The 22,132-nt window shown below is 42.1% G+C and overlaps 1 protein-coding gene across 1 annotated transcript in view; it reads left to right on the forward strand.

The window, feature by feature from the left end:
• WWC1 (WW and C2 domain containing 1) overlaps positions 1 to 22,132 on the forward strand; it is an 83,043-nt gene that overhangs the window by 17,190 nt on the left and 43,721 nt on the right. Inside the window, exon 2 of the mRNA XM_081899119.1 lies at positions 17,238 to 17,347. Within this exon, the coding sequence (XP_081755245.1) occupies positions 17,238 to 17,347 (110 nt within the window). The remainder of the gene's footprint in view (positions 1 to 17,237; positions 17,348 to 22,132) is intronic.

Genomic DNA, 22,132 nt, shown 5'->3' on the forward strand with positions numbered 1-22,132 from the left:
ATAAAAGGTGTTAATACTGAACACATACATTTTAAAAAAACAACAACCTGGAGTTATGCTGGGGGCAAAACCTCAGTGTCACGTTCGTTACTGTGACACAGGTGAATTGCTACTGCCAAGAGGCACTGCATTTCCATGGGAAAAAGCCCTCCCCCATCCAACTTTGAATTTGTGAGGAAGCAGTTACTTAATAAGTTTTGCTTTAGAGCAGCTTGTGTTTGATAGCAGCACTTAAGTAGGTAACTCGGATAAGATAAAATAAAACTCACTGTGGTCGCTGCTGTGAAATGTCCTCTTTGAAAATGGGATTTCTCAGGGGAAGTGATTTTAATAAGGGTCTCTTCAGTTGAAGTGTTGAAGTGCAGTAATCTGATAACATGGCAAAATGTGGAAGAAGGTGGTATGTTTCACAGCAAGATCAGAATGCTAGAAAAGCAGGTATCTCCACCTCAGAAGAGTCAAACAATTGGTGCATTATACTATTGCACAATGAGTTCTGAACACACACTGTGGATTGAAGTAGGTGAGTGTGTGTCTATTGTGTCAACGTGGCTTCAAATTGCATCTGAGCCATATGTGCTCAGAAGGTGGCCTCGGGCAAGGCATTGGGTTGGATCCAACATTGACCTTGTAGTTGAAGAGGAGACTGTGATCCAGCAGAGGCAGCTTCTGGAGGGAGGGAGGGTGCTTGTGGAAGATGATTTTTGCTTATTCTTTTTCCTCTCCACCACTTTCCACACTGTTGCAAAAGATCATGGAAGGCTTTCATGGGGTACAGGGGACTGCGGAGGAAAGGAGGGATTGGTGAGTTGTATTCAGCTAAGTCCTACTCAGAGTAGACCCATTGAAATTAATGCACCTAAGTTAGTCATGCTCACTAGCTTCAATGGGTCTACTCTGAGCAGGACTTGCATTGAATACCACCCATGAAAATTACCTCCCCCATCTCCAGTGAGAATATCCAGTGAGTCTAGAGTGCTGCTCACTCGAACTCTGGCTCCAAGCCTCTGGTTTATATCCAGCTAAGTAGTACTAAGAATATACCCATTAAAATTAATGAGCTGAAGTTAGTCCATTAATTTTAGTGTGTCTACTCTATGTAGGACTAAGATTGGGTACAACCCCATTGCCTATAGGTTTCTGTCCACCTATGGGTAGCACTGGAATTATGGTGATTTGTTTTCTGTGCTTAATTTCTAAAAATCATAGTTATTTGTGCTCAGTGGCTTACCATCCCTGCCCTTCCTGATGCCAATTGTGTAAGGTTGTTGCTGTTCCTTCCCCACAGTAAGAAAAAATATTGCTATGTTAGCATATCCAATAACTTCTGGAGATGAGCCCAAATCAGATTAACCCTGTAAACCACAGAAGGTTTTAAGCCACAGACGTATTGAATATATTGCAGAAACTATTAACAATGTATGTAAATGACTGGGAAACAGAACTTGTGCCATAAAATCTGTTTTTGGCTTGCATGTGTGCATGCAGGCATACATCTTTCTGTAATCAAGAAAAACATTTGGCTCACTAATCTCAGTTCAGTAAATTGGCGTCTGCTGGTTTGTGTTGTATTTTTTTAATGCAGTGGGTAATATCTGCTATTCACAGTGTTCTGGTATAAATAGACCAAGCTTCATAGTGCTAAATTTTACTGTACCATTTCAAAACCAACAGTGAAGTATTTAAGAGTATCAACCATCTCCTAAATGCCATCTCTGTGGGATCACATGTTGGGTATTCAACAGACATGCAAAAATATTTTTCTAGTGTTACATTAATAAGGATTATACTTTCATATTTATGACTTGATTTGTAAATATGATACATACTTTCACCACTAGGCGTGATTGATAAGATAGAATCATAGAATCATAGAGTTGGAAGAGACCACAAAGGCCATCGAGTCCAACCCCCTGCCAAGCAGGAAACACCATCAGAGCACTCCTGACATATGGTTGTCAAGCCTCTCCTTAAAGACCTCCAAAGGAGACTCCACCACACTCCTTGGCAGCAAATTCCACTGTTGAACAGCTCTTACTGTCAGGAAGTTCTTTTAGGTGGAATCTTCGTTCTTGTAGTTTGGATCCATTGCTCCGTGTCCGCTTCTCTGGAGCAGCAGAAAACAACCTTTCTCCCTCCTCTATGTGACATCCTTTTATATATTTGAACATGGCTATCATATTACCCCTTAGCCGCCTCTTCTCCAGGCTAAACATGCCCAGCTCCCTTAGCCGTTCTCATAAGCCATTGTTTCCAGGCCTTTGACCATTTTGGTTGCCCTCCTGTAGTGTAGTGCAGCATGAGAGAAGGAAAACAATTAACATCAGTGGAGGGGAGACTGGCCCCTAAGACTCATTTCATTGAATTTGACACCCAAGAACAGTTACAGGGAACATTTTGCACCCAGCCTCGAGAGAGAAAAATGTTTTTAATACACATTTTCCCTTCCACACCAGCTATTAACCAAGTTTTCATTTAAGACTAATGAAAGTTGTAGCACCTAAAAACAAACAAATCCGTTATAAAACAATTTTGCCAATTAGCTCTCACTGAAAGCTTATGATGCTGTTAACAGATTTGTTCATCTTTAAGTGCTAAGAGAGTGTGTTGTGTTTCAGCGCAATAGATTAAAATGGCTACCCCTCTGGAAGTATTTAGTACAAACTAATTGAGAAAACTCACTGGGAGAAAAATGAACTGCTAGAATTAATTTGTGCTGTTTTTCAAGGCATGGTGATTCTTTGCTAGCCTAGTCACAGAAAGCCTTGGGGTTGCTGGGACAGGGGCATAGGAAGCAATAATGGCATGACGACATTTGGGGATTGAAATGGCCATAATTTTATTGATTACAGATGTAAGAAGGCTTAGACTTAGGCATTGGGTATGTATCCCAGGTCAGCTAACTTGGTTGCTGGCTAATTACTTCCACAGGGTTAATTAATCCTGGGGTTAAGATCTCCATATGACACACATCAAATAAGGACATCCCCTCCAGGATGCCAGTTGGGGAGTTCTATGGCCCTGTCTGAGTATATGGACTTCCTCTTTTCTTGCTTTATCAGGGTCCCCTGATACTTTGAACTGGAAGAGAGAGGGTAAGGCTCCTTCCTACCCACCGCTGATTAGTCCGAGGATCCAACCCAATGCTTTTTTCTGCCAACAAGTTGTGGCAGTTGCTGCAACATAGGCAAACCCCCCAAACTGGCCTAATTGGCCTGCAGGAAAATTCCTCCTTGGCCTCAAATATGGCAACTGAGTTACTCTACAGCAAGGCCATCCATATGCACTGCCTGCTTACCTTCAAGTAGGGCCAAATTTATACAGCGTTGGAGGGTGGGATGTCTTATGCTGACTGCGCTGCTGTCTTCAAAGCTCCGCCCTGAAGTCTGGCCAGTTTGAATAAAAATTAGCAAAGAATCACATCACTTCCCATGGCCAGCTACAACTGATGATGCCGTCATCCAGCCCTCTGGGAGGTTTGGGGCACCCCCAGATCACCCATGGTTGTGCCAAGCTGCAACTGCTGCCGCCCACAGAAACCGCAAGGCTTTTTGAAAGGCAGTCTCATAGGAGTAGCACATAACAAACTATTTCTGCTCTAAATAGTTATCAAGCAAAATATAAAATGTTCTTTTAGTGTCTTTTTAAAGAGTTCAGCAGCCTTCGATATTGTAGATCCAGGAGAGTGTTGATTTAGAAAATATGCACTTAGTTAACAGCAAGACCCCTTAATAGGCAAGGCATAAGTAATTCATGTGTTAAGAATGTAAGAAGTACCCTTTTGGGACAGAGCATTTCATCAGCATTATTTGCAAGAAGGCTAGTAACTACCAGAAATTGACCAGTAGGCCCCTAATGCAGTGTAATCTGTCTTCTGATATCTCTTGTTGTTGGCATCCATCTGTCTTGAAAGATAATGGAGTGTGCCCCTGGGGGCACTGTATGGAGGTACTGGGCTGCCTAGACAACAAGGCCCCTTTCTTGGTCTCACTGATGTAGTCCAAAGCAAAGCAGAGCAATACGTTTGGCTCCAGCTTGACTGCCGAAGTTGCCAGAAGATGATGTATAAGGTATCATCCAACTGTGTTAGAGATTCCACTCCAGATTTGTGTAGGGTTATCTTCTTCACCTTTTCTTCTCTGAAGATCTTCTGCAAGGCAGCACAGGTTTAGGACCAGAATTTTCCTTCTAGATGGGCTACCTTCCCAGGCTGATGATACTCATCTGGCCCTTCTCTCTACAGCATGTGCAGGAACTGCTTTCTTGACTGTTGAACCCACTATTGCTCTTGTCTGCTCAAATCCACCTCACTGAGACCCATTGACTACCCTCACCTGGTTTAGCCAGCCGGTTCCCAGGGTGTGGCTGCTGTCGCATGCTGACAGCTTCTAGGAGCCACAGGCAAGAGCTGGGTGCAGGATGGGGACCAAAGGTGGACAAACTACCCCAGAAGGTGTCCCCCACCAGAAATACTACCCTATACACCCCTCTAAAGCTACCTTTGCTTTAGAAAAGAAAGCCCTTTGGGGTTAAAAGTGTCATAGGAAAACCTCTGGTATGCTTGCTGGATAGTTAGGCAGTGTTTGAGATAGCACATTATAAATTTGTTTTGTAACTTGACCTTTGGTTTGAATTTGAAATGGATAATTATAAATGGAGAAATGTGACATATGTTTGGAATTTCAGAAGAATTAATATTGTATACGTACAAAATTCCATTGTTGGCCAGATAATATGAGTTCTCGGCTTAGCTCACCTGTTTGATGTCCCCATTGATGATTGAGAGATTACAGTGAAGCTTGGTATGTATGGATTGTATCCAGTTGTGTACCTCCCTCTGCTCAGAGAACTCTCTGTGAGCAGAAGCGGAAGGGACTTCCTGCTCAGAAGGGATGAAAGCAGAAATCAGCAAAAATTGCCTCCCCCTTACTGAGTGCGGGTTTGCACAATGTTGGATTTTTGGGTGTTAACTTGTAACTGTGGTTTGAGTATAAATTACTCAGTTTGGGGGCGGCACAAAACACTGGGTTTGCGGTACAAAACAAGCACAGAACTTTAGTATCAGTTCAGAGGGGATCCAAAATTTGGGGTGAAGCTTTTTTCCCTTCTTAAATCCAGAAAGTAGCAGATTCACCAAATTTGAATTTTCACTGACAGACACAGAACCTCTTTTAGCTTATAAATTGTTGTTTACCATTGGGAAACAGGGTACAGCTGGGAGTGAGGGGAGCAGTAAGTTAACTGAAGATGACATTGAAAGCAGCCAGGAGCATGGCGTTGTTATTAATCAGGAGGGCTGGGTGATATCTGCTTTTCAACATTGTAATATATCACCAGCCAAACCTTGCAATATCCTGATATATTATGATCTCAGAATGGAGGAAGACAGCAGTTTCCCCCTGTCCTTGGTAGCTGGCTACACAGATGATCAGCGCCACCATGCACGGCTTCTGCCGCTTCCCGACAAGACCTGGTGAGTGCATCAGCCAGGGCGCCATATAGTACCATGCATACAAGCACGGAGCTTCGGGGCTCCACCGGTTTCCCTGGTGGCACCAGCTGCAGCTCACTCTGACAATCGCCTCTCGCCGCCATGGAACACCATTTAATCTGTCAGATTGTTGTAGCTAAGCTAACGTCCCAATATCATTTTGTTGGGTAACTTTGAAGTATTTGCTGCTTATGGAAGTGATATAGGAACATGGTAGCCATCAGTTTGGTGTAAAATATCTGCATTTTTGTTCATGATCCAAGCTTATTTTTATGTATTAAAGATTAATTTGCTCATCTAAGTTGTTTTTTGCACTAAACTTGGCAGGCATTTGTGGTGCCATAGATGCACTGATCTGGAAAAACAGCTTTTAAGCATACTCCACTTGGCACTTTATTAAAGGTGCTTAACTCCTTACAGGGAAAATGGGTACACAAAGGTATGTTACAGAATTGGATGAACATTCCAGCTTGCAAGCAGGCCGAAGTCACAAAATGCATTCAATGTGACTGAAATGATTTTATAGCACACAAACATAGTACTAGTGCTTCCTTTGCAGCAAGGAAAACTGGGTGCTTTGATAAGGCCTTTGATATGGGAGATACAAGTTCTTCCCCTTCTTTGAGCAAAAAACCTCTTGTATGGCCTCAGTGAGGAGACTAGAAGCTTTCAATTTTGTTAGCAACACACCATGTTTACAGCTGAACCTGGACAAACTGTGGTTAGCCTTTAAGTACAATTTAGTGCAACAAGTCCACTTCAAACTGGGTTTACAACCCTGGGTTGTTTTCCTAAACTATAGTTAATGCTAATCACAGTTCTTTCTTTGGACAAAATGAGTCACTGTAGTTAGTTGAGAACAGAAGTGAAAGCTGCTGATCTCTTCCTTGCATCCATAGCATGGGAGGGAGGTGTTTGTGAACCCAACACTCACCCAGGCTCACTTCTGTAGAGCAGCCAAGGTGGATAAAAATAAATGATTTTTAAAAAATAATAATCAGATTTTATAAAAAAAATTAAATTGGATTTTTAAAATAAAATGCTTTTGGAGGAAAAGATAGTGTTCTATTTAAGTTACATTATAGTCCAAAGGCTATTCATCAGGAAATAAGGATTTGTTTTAAGCCTTTCATGTGTGCTAAAACTAAGTCTGGTGTTGTTGGTTTTTTTTAAAAAAAATCATTTACCACATCAGTTAACAAACATGGATACATATGCTATAATGTATATTGTTTTAGTTAAATAAATTGTTTAAATTCTTACTAAGGAAATGATTATTTTCCCCCTTCCAATAAAGTACAGCAGAAAAGTATAAATATAAACAATAATTACCTGTCTTTGTATTTCTAATAGTATAACCAAATCAGTAATTTTTGATATAACTGTAAAAACTACTCTGAAAATTTATTATCCCAAAAATGAAACCTTCATCTGGTTGTAAATATTAAGATTATACCAGAAGCATAATCATTTTTTAATTGTCTTTCTGTAAAAAAATGATTTAAATCAAGTCTTACTGACTAGTGATTTAAATCAAGTCTTACTGACTAGTGATTTAAATCGTGATTTAAAGCAATTTGATTTAAGTCAAATCCACCCTGAGAGCAACGCTATGATTTAGTGTTATGTCTGACCCCAGACATTTTATTGTAAGTAGGTTGAGCTTGGGATGCAAGTATCCCTAGGCATGGGAGCTGCCACTGACTCCGGTGAGTAAGCTTCCTCAATGTTACACTGAGTAAATCTCTTGTGTGAGCACATATTTGTGCAGATGGCAGCTATTTAATAATATTGGCTTTTAATCTGGATTTTTCACTAGAGTGGAGTGTACTTCACTAGAGTGGAGTGTAATGCTACTTGCATGCATTAAGGACCTGGCCTGTTGTCCCAGGATATACGGCATATCGGTATACCGTATAAACTTTCTAGGTTCAGCAGCTATATTTTAATTATTTCTCACTGTGTTTGTAACAAGGAAACGAGTAAAAAAATAATAATCTTTTAAGTGCCTGTTGTTTAGTCGTTTAGTCGTGTCCAACTCTTTGTGACCACATGGACCAGAGCATGCCAGGCACTCCTGTCTTCCACTGCCTCCGCAGTTTGGTCAAACTCATGCTGGTAGCTTCGAGAATACTGTCCAACCATCTCGTCCCTACTTTAAGTGCCTACTATTATAAATAAAAGAGTAGGGATTGGAGAGTATGAATTCTTATTTGTGTCCTAGCATTATGTGATTACGTGTTACAATAAGACATTATGATTGAATCTATGCAGATATATTCAGCTGTATATAGTTCTATAAGCTGTTGCCATAGTGTTATATGCTGCCATAATGATTCTGTGTTAAAACCAAGGATATTTCACAATCCATTGTATTAAGAGCATGCCTGTGCAAGTCTTACTCATCATTTCCCATCCATCCCACTATAATAATGAAATTATGCACATTTAGCTGTAGATACCCTGTGGGTGAAGGAGATGTGAACACGCAAGCAGTATTTTAGATATATTGAGAAAGGCTTCATACCTGTGTCAAGCTTCCCTTTAGCTGTCTTTGAATTAGGCCCCATAGAGGCAGCAGAACATTTTTGGTTTGGCTATGGAATGATCTGCCATTGTTCGATATGGTAGATAACTATGAAGGTGAACACTAAGACTGAAATAATGGCTTGCAGACCCACTGAACTAATTTTTGTTGTTGTCAGGTGTAGCCTCCTTTTGTGGAGCAAGTTTGTATTTGCATCAGTTTCATTTTTTCAGTCTCCCTTAAATTTACTGTAGTCCACAGACTGCTTAATTGTGTACTAACAATATGAAACTTACTGGGTGGACAGAGAACATGTATATTTGGCTCCTTTGATGCCAGAGAAGTTAGTCCACCAACAATAAACCTTAAAAACCTGTCTCATTGATCCATAGCTGGACAGAAGGCTTCTCAGATTTCACATACACCAGCATACTGGAAACAGCAATGCCTATACAGTGGTACCTTGGGTTAAGAACTTAATTCGTTCTGGAGGGCCGTTCTTAACCTGAAACTGTTCTTAACCTGAAGCACCACTTTAGCTAATGGGGCCTCCTGCTGCCGCTGCACTGCCGGAGCACGATTTCTGTTCTCATCCTGAAGCAAAGTTCTTAACCCGAAGTACTATTTCTGGGTTAGCGGAGCCTGTAACCTGAAGCGTATGTAACCTGAAGTGTATGTAACCCGAGGTACCACTGTATACCTTGTCAGTGACAGTGCATAATCATGCATTCTGCATGGCAATGAAGTTGGAAAGAAGGCCCACTTCTCTGTCTCCACTGCATCCAGCAGAGCTTTTCTGTATTGTCCAGGGTCTGCTAACATCTACTCCAGACAAAAACATGTTAGACTCTTCAGAAGTCCGTTGTGGCTTGTTTGCCAAGACACTTTGAGGATAATGTTGTTCTGCTCCATAGCAATCCTAATGTCACATCCATATTCACTGCATTCTCTCTCTCTCTCTCTCTCTCTCTCTCTCTCTCTCTCTCTCTCTCTCTCTCTGTGTGTGTGTGTTCATGTTCATGTGTTCATTCTGTTCCCCTACGGTACAAACAGAAATGGCCACCCCACACCTCTTTCCTCCTTCATGTTTTTATAGTTTTGTATGTTAACAGAAAACAAAACATGAATCGCATTTGAACTGCCTATTAAAGATGTTATTTTAATACGGTTTACCTCTTAGTGAGTGGATGAATGAGAGTAGGCTTGCCCATTGTGGCAGACCCAGGAGTAGCTCATTGCTGAGCAAGAATTTGAACACAATTCTTCTAAGATGCAAACTTAATGTGCTGGACTACAGTACACATCTCAGTACGCATCTCATTCTCTCTGTAAGATCTTCCAGACCATGGGTCAGTTGCTGGCAGATATAACTGCAGAAATGGCCTCAATTGTACTGCTCATTATTTGTCAATAATTTGTACTATTGGTACTTACTCCTTCACCCTGGAAGAGTTTTAAGAAGGACTTCATAATTTCATATTGTCATAATTATCAATTAATGTAGACTACTTCACATCAGGAAATACATTTGTTACTTGACCAGTCAAATAACAGTTGTGTATTTAATGGCGCTAAGTATGTCTATTCAGAAGATCCACTATTTAGCTATATCTGTAACAAAGAAGACCTGTACTATTTGCAAAAAAACAATCCTCTTGCGAATGAAAATTCAGCGGTATTCTAAATGATTATAATCTGTTGTTGGTTTTTGTTTATAACTAACATTGCTCTAAGCAGCATACAAATTAAATGTAAAAAAAAACTAAACAAGTTCCTGTCATTGCTTTACATTGTAACTTGTGGATTTGCAAGCCAATACTCTGAGATAGATGTTTTTGACAAAACAGGAATCTACAGGGCTGTAATTCTGTGCACATCAATTATTTATACACATTTTTTATGTAAATTAACAGGAGGCTAAATCATGGTTTAGCATTACTTCTTAATGTGGACATTTTTGTCTTTAGTCTAACAGAACTGTTGTAGGGATAGAAAGTATTTCTTTCTTTGGTGGATTTTTTTTTAGTAGATGTCTAGCCTGCACACACATACTAGGATGTATATGCCACTAGATTGGGGGCAGGTCTTGTTTCTAAGAGAACATGTGTATAGCTGGGCTGTTACCTTAGCTTTGCATTCTAGTTTTCCATATTCCATATTTTTCAAGTTTTCCATTACTGTATCCTGATTTTGTCAGAGTGTTCAAGAGAAACATTTTTCTTCATCAGAAGCTATCTCTGTTGGGCCTTTAAAAATGTGTACTGACCCAATTTTTTGTTTCTCCAGAGGAGGAGATAGGTTCCAGCTGGAAGCACTCCAATGTCTTCTCTAAAGTCAGAAAGCATGCTCCTTGTTCGGAAACTCTCTCTGGAGCCTAGAAATATGTAAACAAAAGAAACATTTTGTTGCATTGGAGAAGAATTTGGGGGCCCTTTTCTCTGTTGTTTACTATGTTAGAACTGTGAGTAAACTTGAAAGTATGTAGAGAATCATCTACTGTTCACTACTAGCTGGTTCACATATGCGTGTTAATCATTCAGTGACTGTAGCATTAAATCATTATTTCAGTGTATGCATCCTTTATTGCTGATCAGGCACCACAGATGCAGTTTTTGTTTTGCCTAAAACAGAGCTTTTCAGTAGTTCACATATCCCTTCTAGGTCATTAGAAATAAAATTATGTATAAAACATGTGTGAGGCAGCCCTTACTGACTTCATTTGCCACAACCTACCAGCCAGAAAATGAAAACCTTAAGTTTATTAGAAAAGTACCTTTACTACCCCCCCGTCCCCCACTGAATTGTGTTCTTCAGGATCAGTGCAACTCAGTTGAAGCCTTATATGGGGTGTTCTCTCGTTACAGTATTTGGGCAAGGTCCACGACTCAGTGATGGAGCATTGGCTCTCCAATTAGTCCCAGGTTTAATCCTCAGTATCTCCAGATAGGGCTGGAAAAGTCTCCTGCCTGAAAGTACTCTTGCAGCCCACTTAGCATTAAAAGTTGGACTGCCCTGGAATAGGCAGCCCTTTTATTGGGAGGTTTTTAATGCTTGGTGTTTTATGTTGTTAGATATTTTGTAAGCCGCCTGGAGTGGCTGGGGAAACCCAGCCAGATCGGCTGGGTATTATTATTATTATTATTATTATTATTATTATTATTAACCAGTCATTGGGAGTCTGCTAGTCTCTTGCTAGTTATGTAAATGATGTTCCACTTTATTGCTTTAATAATTTGGTCAAAGTTTGTGGAACAAATATGGATCAGAACTGGACATAGAAAAGCCTAAATCCTTCTCACCTCTCTAACGGTAATTCAGAAATATTTGTGTGTCAGCTAAAAAGAGAAAATAACTTGTTTTGCTACATTATTGCTAATAATTGTCAGTGCAACCTATGATTATAGAAGACACCAGTGATCTATGATGAAACTGGTTAAGATAAACTTTTTGCAAAGAAATAATAACGGTTTTTATTTAAACTGAAAAGTACAATGGCTATCCTTTTCTGTATTATTAATGGCACTGCAAGCTTTAATCACTTTAGACGGCAATCTATTAAAGATTTACTTGATTAATTGGTTTTCAGCTACTTAATTGGAAAGCATGCTGTTTGTTTTTGGTTCTATTTTTGTTGTGATTACTACTGAAGTGGCAGATTAAAGATGCTGTGAGTTGCGTAAACGAAAGCATACTTCCTTCAGTATATAACAAAAGACTCTATAGAGGTTTTGGTTGTGCAGATTTATTTTTTAAAATGTGATGATGATGATGATGATAATGATAATGATGATGATGATAATTTATTTATACCCCGCCCATCTGGGCAGCTTCCAACAAAAAATTAAAAATACATTAAAATGTCAGACATTAAAGGTTGAATAAATTTAAATTCCATTTCATGGTAGTTGATTGATAGACACAATCCTCAGCAATTTTAAAGTTCTGTCAAATAGTAAAGTTATGTTTTTTGTTTGACCAGTTTTTTTTTCTTTGGTGCAACTTTTTGTATTCAATAAGCTATTCTTCAGGTGTGGTAGTTAACAGAAAATTAAAATAAACTACTTACCCATCTTTGTTGAAAGTTGCTTCTTCTCACAGTTGAATACAAGAATTCTAGATGTGATGCAAGGTGTTAGTGTGTATATCTGTGTATATGACCTGTGTCCAACAAAAAAAGGAATGGACGGATTTAGTAGGCCGCTCACGTGCATGTGTGGGTGTACCAAACTTTTGAATCTTAAAATATTTATAGAGATAAGCATGGAGATATGCAAGGTAAATCTGGTAAATCTGGTAAAATGTTCACAGGAAAGCCATTGTTAGTCAAACTTGAATAAAGCATACAAAACAAAAGATTTTTTAACATGTGTACAGATGTAGAAAAAGGGAAGGAAGCATTTCAGAGATGTTTTGTTCCCTGTTACAAGAGAGCTTACAGATAAATGTGAACGTGTTGGAGAATTTAGGGGATTTCTAAGGATATGAATTTACATGCGGTATGCAAATAAAGCTCAAAGAATTATGTAGTTTTTCTTTGTTTTGTGCTTACAAATGAACACATACTGTGATTAAAGTAATCATGACTGATGGTGTGGAAAGAGCCACACCTTAAAAATTCTTTTTCAAAATCATGTTTCTTAATTCAATAAAAATTAGAATTAGGATAGGTTTGGTGATGGGAAATCGTTCTTGACAAATCTCATTTAATTACATATTGATAACTTTTAAATAAAACCTCTTTTGATACACATGATCACCAAATGCATTAAAAAAAAAAAGTACAGAAAGGTTTTCATTTTGTAAACCAGCAGCTCTGTATTGGTGTAGTAGGCAAAGGGTACCAATAAATCAGCAACATGTCCATCCCTTTGAAGATCAAATGCATTTTGCTTGCATTCATTCATTTCACCATCAGCAATGACAAGCTTACTGTTTCTCCTGTATTGACAGAAATTGTTAGCTGTAGCTTTTGCTCTGGTAGGGGCAGGTTTGTTTGCACCCCCTTATGACACCCCACCACCTGTTAATCATGGGTGATCTAGTTGAGATTCCTGCATTGCAGGGGATTGTATTAGATGACTCTTCAGGGCCCTTCCAACTCTACAATTCCGTGACACTGACATAGCTCCCTAGGGAAGCTGGTAAGGTAGTCCTTGCATTTGGACCTGAAGGCAAGTGGGAGGTCCTCCCAACAAACTGAGCAATGTGAAAAGTGGCACAGAGGCTGCAGATGGGAAGAGGAATCGGCAAAAGTAAGCTCTCCCCTTGAGCCAACAGAGGGGAATCAAAAGCCCTTCTGCAGATGGAAGGAGCCCTTCTCTTTGTGGATGAAGAAGTTTGGCTTCTACCGATGGTTTGTGCAATGTGCTCAGAGAATGTACAAAATTCAGCCATAGACTCATGGAATTCTAGAGTTACAAGGGACTATGAGAGTCATCTAGTCCAACCCTCTGCAATGTTGTTGTTGTTTAGTCGTGTCCGACTCTTCGTGACCCAATGGACCAGAGCACGCCAGGCACTCCTGTCTTCCACCCTCTGCAATACAGGAATCTTTTTGCCCAACATGGGGCTCAAACCCATGACCCTGAGATTAAGAGTCCCATGTTCTGCCAACTAAGCTATGCACGTATATGCAAATGCCCCAAGGCCTGCCGGAGACGTGTACAATTCCATCTTCATAGACGAATGAGGTGTACATTCTCCTAAAGGCATGCTGAATGTGTTAGCATGGCTCGTTGTTATGCACATCTTAATCAAGTAGCCTGGAGTAATGCACCTCAGGCACAGGGCCTAATGCAGCCCTCCAGACCTCTTTATCCAGTGCTTCAGACTCTCCCCAGGAAATACGCCCCAACAGACCTGTTCTCATTCTCCTCAAGTGTTTTTACCTGGCTGGAATATGTCATTGAACTGGGATAATGCATCCTGCTTGCCTGGGTGGAGGTACTGGGAGGGGAGGGAAGAGGCTTTAGAAGAGCCCCATCAATGAGGCAAGGACTTTCACTTGTGCAACAAGGCTTCCTCCCATCCACTCTGTTCCCCATGGAATTGGACCACGGTTCCCACTTCTCTCAACTCCAAAATAGACCCTGTTTTAATTGTATTCCTTTGCTAGATTTCAAAGAGTTGTGGGGGAAACCATTATTTTCATATAATCATATTTTATTGTCTTCCATAAGATAATCTAGCTCCCTCCATACCCAATTCAAACTGTTACTTCCCTTGATAGTAAGAGAAGCCATATAATAATCTGTTTTCCTTGCTGTTTCTTCAGCCATCCACCAGCCACAGACTTAAACTTGACATGCTTCCTTCTACCCCGCAGTAACTGATTTGCTTCTTGGGTTTTCCAACATCTACTAAAGCAGTGTTTCCCAACCGGTGTTCCGCGGCACACTAGTGTGCCGCGAGACATTGCCTGGTGTGCCGTGGGAGGGAGGCGGGCGAGTCGGGCGGCGGGAGCAAGGCTTGCGGACGGCAGCCGGCAGCCGGCAGCGCGGAGCACGGCGCGCGCTTCGGAGGACGCCCCGTGCTCCGCGCTGGTGTCGGCAAGCCTTGCGCACCCGGGGGATCTCCCCCCGAGAGCGCAAGGCTTGCGGGCGGCAGCTGGCAGCGTGGAGCACGGGGCGCCCTTCGGAGGACGCCCCGTGCTCCGCGCTGGTGCCGGCAAGCCTTGCGCACCCGGGGATCTCCCCCCGAGAGCGCAAGGCTTGCGGGCGGCAGCTGGCAGCGCGGAGCACGGGGCGCCCTTCGGAGGACGCCCCGTGCTCCGCGCTGGTGTTGGCCAGCCTTGCGCACCCGGGGGATCTCCCCCCGAGAGCGCAAGGCTTGTGGGCGGCAGCCGGCAGCGCGGAGCACGGGGCGCCCTTCGGAGGACGCCCCGTGCTTCGCGCTGGTGTCGGCAAGCCTTGCGCATCCGGGGGATCTCCCCCCGAGAGTGCAAGGCTTGCTGGCAGCAGCTGGCAGCGCGGAGCACGGGGTGCCCTTCGGAGGACGCCCCGTGCTCCGCGCTGGTGTCGGCAAGCCTTGCGCACCCGGGGGATCTCCCCCCGAGAGCGCAAGGCTTGCGGGCGGAAGCTGGGAGCACGGGGCGCCCTTTGGAGGACGCCCCGTGCTCCGCGCTGCTGTTGGCCAGCCTTGCGCACCCGGGGGATCTCCCCCCGAGAGCGCAAGGCTTGCGGGCGGCAGCTGGCAGCGCGGAGCACGGGGCGCCCTTCGGAGGACGCCCCGTGCTCCGCACTCGTGTTGGCAAGCCTTGCGCACCTGGGGGGCGGTGTGGGGCACCCTGAAACAGAGGGTTCCCCATGCTGTGGACTGTAGCCTGCCGCCCGACGCGCGGGGCGCCCTGAAGCAGAGCGCCCCTCGCGCCAGGCAGACATGGGCCAGCCCCACAAGCTCGGGGGACAGCGGGGAGGCGCAGCACCGCCATCCCACTGTTCCCCGACCTGGTTTGGGGGCGGGGAAATAAAGGAAAAAATTTTTTCCTTTATTTCCCCCCCCCCAAAAAAGTAGGTGCGTCCTATTTCATAATAAAGTAATTATAAAATACTTTCTTTGTGTTTATTTGATGCCTATTAAAGAGAGTTTCTTTATATATAGTCAATATAGGCACACAGTTAATTTTTTAAACATTTTCTAATGGTGGTGTGCCTCAAGATTTTTTTCATGAAACAAGTGTGTCTTTGCCCAAAAAAGGTTGGGAAACACTGTACTAAAGCACTTGTTAGCACAGACAGCATGCCTGTTTTCCTTCTACCTGTGTTTCTCTTTAGTTATTTCTCCAATAGAATACTGTATGACAAAAGAAAGAGGGCAAAAGGGTTCATTTTAAAGTGGCGTTTTAAAATATTAAAAAACTACTAGCTTAATTATTCATTTCCTTCAGGCTTAAACAAGAGAACAAGTAGGCTTCTCTCCACTGCCTAGGGTTAATTCACATGCATGCTTGCCATAAATCAAATTGCACAAGTTGGCCCAGAGTGGCAGAGCCCTGCTCTACCTCTAGGCTCTGAGATTAGTGCTATTTAAACAGGCATTTCTGGAAGCTGGGACAATCTTGGAGGACAATCTTCAATAAGAATGAATGCTGTGTCTAGTTCTTGGCACCACAGTTTAAGAAGGATCGACAAGTTCTTCCTGACATTTAGATGGAATCTCCTTTCCTGTAACTTGAAGCCATTGGTTTTGGTCCTACCCTCTAGAGATTCTTGGGTAGAAGTCATGGGCTTTAAATGTGTGTTGGATGTGCTTTAAATGTCCCATGTGGCTCTAAAACTTTGATACTTGGTCATAAACTCTCTGAGATAACTCAAAGGCATTTTAGTGTAATCTTAGGTCCTCATTATGAATCAGCAGGATTTGTGACAGGAATATAAGGTGCCACTGTGGAGCTATTAAAGCGGTTTGTAATTGTGTTATCTAGTAGAATTTTAGCAGTCCTTGAACTTTTTAAATCTATAGGATTTAAAAGTAACTTGGCTGGATTTTTTCATAAATGTTCTTGGTCATAAATGTTGTTGGGTGCTCCTAGTTTAATTGCAGAACTAAGCTAAAAAGTGGAGGCTTGACAATTATACAATTAGTTTAGTTTTCAGAAAAGTGAATTAGTCTGAGTCTTTACAGATTGAAAAATCTCACATGTACGTGAATAATTGAAGAAAGGTGATTTGATTGAGATACCCAATGTTTAGGTTTGTACTTTGCAGTGGTCTAAAACTTTAAGAACATAATTTAGTTTATCAATTACAATTCTGGGTGTACAGTAATAGCATACACAGGAATGAAAAAAGTCACATGACACAGTTAATATTCCTCATCTCCTTGTCCTGCATTGCACAGTGTTAATAATTCACACACCATAAATCAAACATAACTTGCTCCTACATGCCTACATATTTTTGAAATAAGACTCCCCCACAGGCAAGCTTGTTCAGTTGTGGGGGCAGAATTTGTTTATAGGAGTTCTCCACGTTCTCTTTCTGAACGAGTACTTCCTGAGCCAGAGCTAGGTCTAGGAACTTTTTTCTAGGAAGAATATTGAAATCAACTTTCTGTCTTGAGTAAGTGGGGAAGTGAATGAATTTGTAGGTGTGTTGCTAAAAATTAAACCTTTGATGTGCAGAAACCTACCACTCTTCCCTTAATACATTTTAATGAAAGTCTGCCCTACTTTTGGGACAATTTGGTGTGATCTAAATACTGACATGATTTCCATTTCAGGTATACTAAACCACTAACCTTTGCTGACTGCATAAGTGATGAATTACCATTGGGATGGGAAGAAGCATATGACCCCCAGGTTGGAGTCTATTATATCGACCACAACACCCGTAAGTGTTAAATGATTCTGTATGTAATAATAATTCACACATATTATATCCATCTAATAAAATCCATCTGGGCGGCTCATGTTGAGATACATCTGCGCCTTGAATTTGCTTGATATCCCTAACTCAACCATACACTGATCTCCTGCTTCAAAATGTCTGGCTGGTCTAAAGCACGTAACTTTTTGTTGATGAATCAAATCATATATATATATATATATATATATATATGCTTTCGTAGATTTTCACGGGTACAGGAATGCAGGTTTTGGTGTCCTCGGGTGTCTTCCCGTGTAAAAGTTGGGGTGTCTAGGCGACGTTTCGACGAGGTCTCACTCGTCATCTTCAGGCTGGTGCTTTCGGCTTCTTGTTACTGGAACAGAGCAGGATCTCAGTGTTTGAGTTCCTATAAATACTGTTGAGGGGGTGTGGTGTATAGCCTCCAATGTTCTGGGCAGAGAGGAAGTTCCCAGGCTAGTGTGCCTTTTCTTCTTTTGTTCCTTAATTACTTGAGGGATATCTTGAGTGATTTCTTGAGTGATATCCTGAGTACCACTTAGGTGGGTCATTAGGTGTGGATTAGTTGCTAAAGTCTTTGTGTCTTGACCTCTTGAACTTTGTGAAGAGTTTTTCTGAGAAGATGGCTGTACTGCACTTAGTTGTGCTCTGGCTTGGCTTCGTGTATAGGGGCGAGCTGTGGTTTTGTGGCCTGTGTCAGCCAGATCTGTGTAGGGATTGCAGGGGGGTGCAGCATCCGGAGGTGCCACCATGGTTTGGCTACTGGATGGTGTCTGTAATTTATCTGTGGAGAGGGTCTGGGTTTGGGTCTGGTGTGGTTGATTGGTGATGGCGTTCTGTGTGCCTCTGGATCTGGTGTCAGTTTTTGTGGGGAGGGCTAATTTCCAGATGTCTGGCAAGCGGGATGTGTCGTCACGCTTGTTCATGTTGTGAGGGTGTTTCTCTATCTCGATGGCTTCCATGATTATTCTCTTGTGGTGATGTTCCATGTTAAAGAGCAATTTGGAATCTGCAAAATTAATTTCGTGTCCTGTTTCTTTCATGTGTTGGAAAAGAGAGGAAGTTTTTTCTTCTTTTTTGACGGCATTCTTGTGTTCTGCGATACGTGCATTTATTCGTCTGTTTGTTTGTCCAATGTACGTGGCTGGGCAGACTTTGCAGGGTATTTCATAGACCCCTTGGTTTTCCAACTGGATTTTATCCTTGGGGTTTCTGAGGATATTGGCTATTTTTTGGTTGGTGCAAAAGGCTGTTTTGATATTGTGTTTATGGAGGATTTTGCTAATTTTATCTGTAGTGCCCTTGATATAAGGAAGGAGGGCCATGCCATTGTTTTCTTCTGTGTCTTGGTTTTTGGGGGGTGTTTCTTTTTGGATTAGCTTCGTAACCCTGTTTTGCTGGTATCCATTGGCAAAGTCTGCCCAGCCACGTACATTGGACAAACAAACAGACGAATAAATGCACGTATCGCAGAACACAAGAATGCCGTCAAAAAAGAAGAAAAAACTTCCTCTCTTTTCCAACACATGAAAGAAACAGGACACGAAATTAATTTTGCAGATTCCAAATTGCTCTTTAACATGGAACATCACCACAAGAGAATAATCATGGAAGCCATCGAGATAGAGAAACACCCTCACAACATGAACAAGCGTGACGACACATCCCGCTTGCCAGACATCTGGAAATTAGCCCTCCCCACAAAAACTGACACCAGATCCAGAGGCACACAGAACGCCATCACCAATCAACCACACCAGACCCAAACCCAGACCCTCTCCACAGATAAATTACAGACACCATCCAGTAGCCAAACCATGGTGGCACCTCCGGATGCTGCACCCCCCTGCAATCCCTACACAGATCTGGCTGACACAGGCCACAAAACCACAGCTCGCCCCTATACACGAAGCCAAGCCAGAGCACAACTAAGTGCAGTACAGCCATCTTCTCAGAAAAACTCTTCACAAAGTTCAAGAGGTCAAGACACAAAGACTTTAGCAACTAATCCACACCTAATGACCCACCTAAGTGGTACTCAGGATATCACTCAAGAAATCACTCAAGATATCCCTCAAGTAATTAAGGAACAAAAGAAGAAAAGGCACACTAGCCTGGGAACTTCCTCTCTGCCCAGAACATTGGAGGCTATACACCACACCCCCTCAACAGTATTTATAGGAACTCAAACACTGAGATCCTGCTCTGTTCCAGTAACAAGAAGCCGAAAGCACCAGCCTGAAGATGACGAGTGAGACCTCGTCGAAACGTCGCCTAGACACCCCAACTTTTACACGGGAAGACACCCGAGGACACAAAAACCTGCATATATATATATATATATATATATATATATATATATATATATATATATATAAAACAGAATTGCTGTGCTTGTTCATATTCTGTCGTACATTCCTGATGCACTTTGTGATTGATACAAGGAACATGAATCCTCTCTTGCAGGTATATGGCAGAGGGTTTTTCATTATTACTAATGAGAATTAGAGAAAAAACTACTTTCAAGTATTACATATTATAAACATCCTACCTGATCCATTTCTTTCATTGTTTCATTTTTCCTTTTGATTTGGAATTCTGAGGATACTTGAATATAGGCATAATTTTAGTGACACCCCCCCCCCAAAAAAATCATTCATTTTTTTTCTCAGAGTTTGCTGATATACCGTATTTTTCGCTCTATAAGACGCACCAGACCATAAGACGAACCTAGTTTTTGGAGGAGGAAAACAAGAAAAAAAATATTCTGAATCCCAGAAGCCAGAACAGCAAGAGGGATCGCTGCGCAGTGAAAGCTGTTCTGGCTTCTGTGATAGCTGTGCAGCCTGCGTTCACTCCATAAGGCGCACACACATTTCCCCTTACTTTTTAGGAGGGAAAAAGTGAGTCTTATAGAGCAAAAAATATGGTATTAAAAAAATATTTATAGACAGCTATTTATAAAAACTTTGCTTTTCCGACTTGCAGCCCTGCCTAACACAGGGCTACAGGCACAAGCGAGTGGATTTCTCCTAAGTTTTGGAATCCAGGTATTCAATCAATTCCTGTAGAAGAAAGAATCATTGTACTAGCTGTTGTTGTTTTCATTAAGAAGCACTTTAAAGTTAGCTGAAAACTACATTCCAGGAGAAAGTTTGGGAACGCCTTCTGATTGGGTGACAGGATTATGACCTCATGGTTTACCATCCCCAGCTATTACTGATCATTTTGCAGCTAATTCTGCGGGGTTTTTCACATACACCCACAGGCTTTTTCAATCGCTCTGTTGCCACTGATCAGGCCACCAAAACCTGCCAGCACTTCCACTGTGCCTCTCCTGCCCAATCCACTGTCACTTCTTGCAGGCCACAAAAACCTTGCTTTGGCACAGCAGGCCTTTTGAGGCAGGCACAGGCTTTATTCTAGCGGGATTGCTGCTTTCACTGCACAGCGATCCCTCTTGCTGTTCTGGCTTCTGAGATTCAGAATATTTTTTTTTCTTGTTTTCCTCCTCCAAAAACTAGGTGCGTCTTGTGGTCTGGTGCGTCTTATAGATTAGAGAGGGAGGACATGTAAGTTACTCCCTTTCCCCCACAACCACCTTGGGAGTGTGTGTGGAGTGGCTGAGAATAGATAGTAGATAGCAGCCTTCAGGGAGGACTGTTAGATTGGAGTAAAAAGAGAGGGTGTAGTCGGATGCCTTGATTGTGGCCCACATTGCTGGGAGAGCACCACATGGGAGGAAAGCAGGAAGGTGCCCTGTAATCTGTGGGCAGATCAAGGCTCCTTTTTTGTATCAGCTTAAACCTGGCAGAGAGGGGAGCAGCCTTCAACTTAGGAAATTTCAGTTAATATTTCCAAAGAATAACTACCGTATTTTTCGCTCTATAAGACGCACCAGACCACAAGACGCACCTAGTTTTTGGAGGAGGAAAACAAGAAAAAAAAATATTCTGAATCTCAGAAGCCAGAACAGCAAGAGGGATCGCTGTGCAGTGAAAGCAGCAATCCCTCTTGCTGTTCTGGCTTCTGGGATAGCTGTGCAGCCTGCATTCCCTCCATAAGACGCACACACATCCCCCCTTACTTTTTAGGAGGGAAAAAGTGAGTCTTATAGAGCAAAAAATACGGTAGTTAAACATATTGTGTGTGTCAGAATACACATAGGTTAAGTTGTTATTGGCTTGCATATAGAGTTGTTCCTTCTGTTCATAGAGAGGTATTTGATCCTGTGGCACCTGGTGCTGGTGGGGGCAGGAGGTGATTTTTGCCGCTCCTCCTACATCCTTCCACGCCACCGCCCACACTAGTTTGGATGGTCACCCAAACCCTCCAGAGCACATTGGGGAGGGGCTAACTAAAGGGGGTGGCAAGGGATCAAGCCAGAGCATCCCAAGAGTGGAACTCTGCTCACAGGATCTTTGGATTGAAGACATTCTCTTTATTCATACAATTTCTTATTTATTTATGACATTTGTATGATTACCTCATAACATAATTGCTATAGAGAAACTTTTCTTGTTGCAAACTTCTTGGGTGTTAGTGCTTAGTGCAGTAGTGTTGAGCAAGGTGTAAATGATTTAAGACTGTCTGTTAATGAAATGTAAACTCATCATACATAGTGCACGGTAGGGTCAGTGAATGTTACCTGGGAGCTGAACTAGATGGAAAGCCCTATTAGTTCTAATACTGATTAGAAGTATCTACTTTGTAAAGTTGTTTGCTGTGTATGTGGGCGCCTCTTAAGATATCATAATCAAATTTTGCATG

Source organism: Podarcis melisellensis, assembly GCF_964234715.1.
Source record: "Podarcis melisellensis genome assembly, chromosome: 2".
NCBI classification, from domain to species: Eukaryota; Metazoa; Chordata; class Lepidosauria; order Squamata; family Lacertidae; genus Podarcis; species Podarcis melisellensis.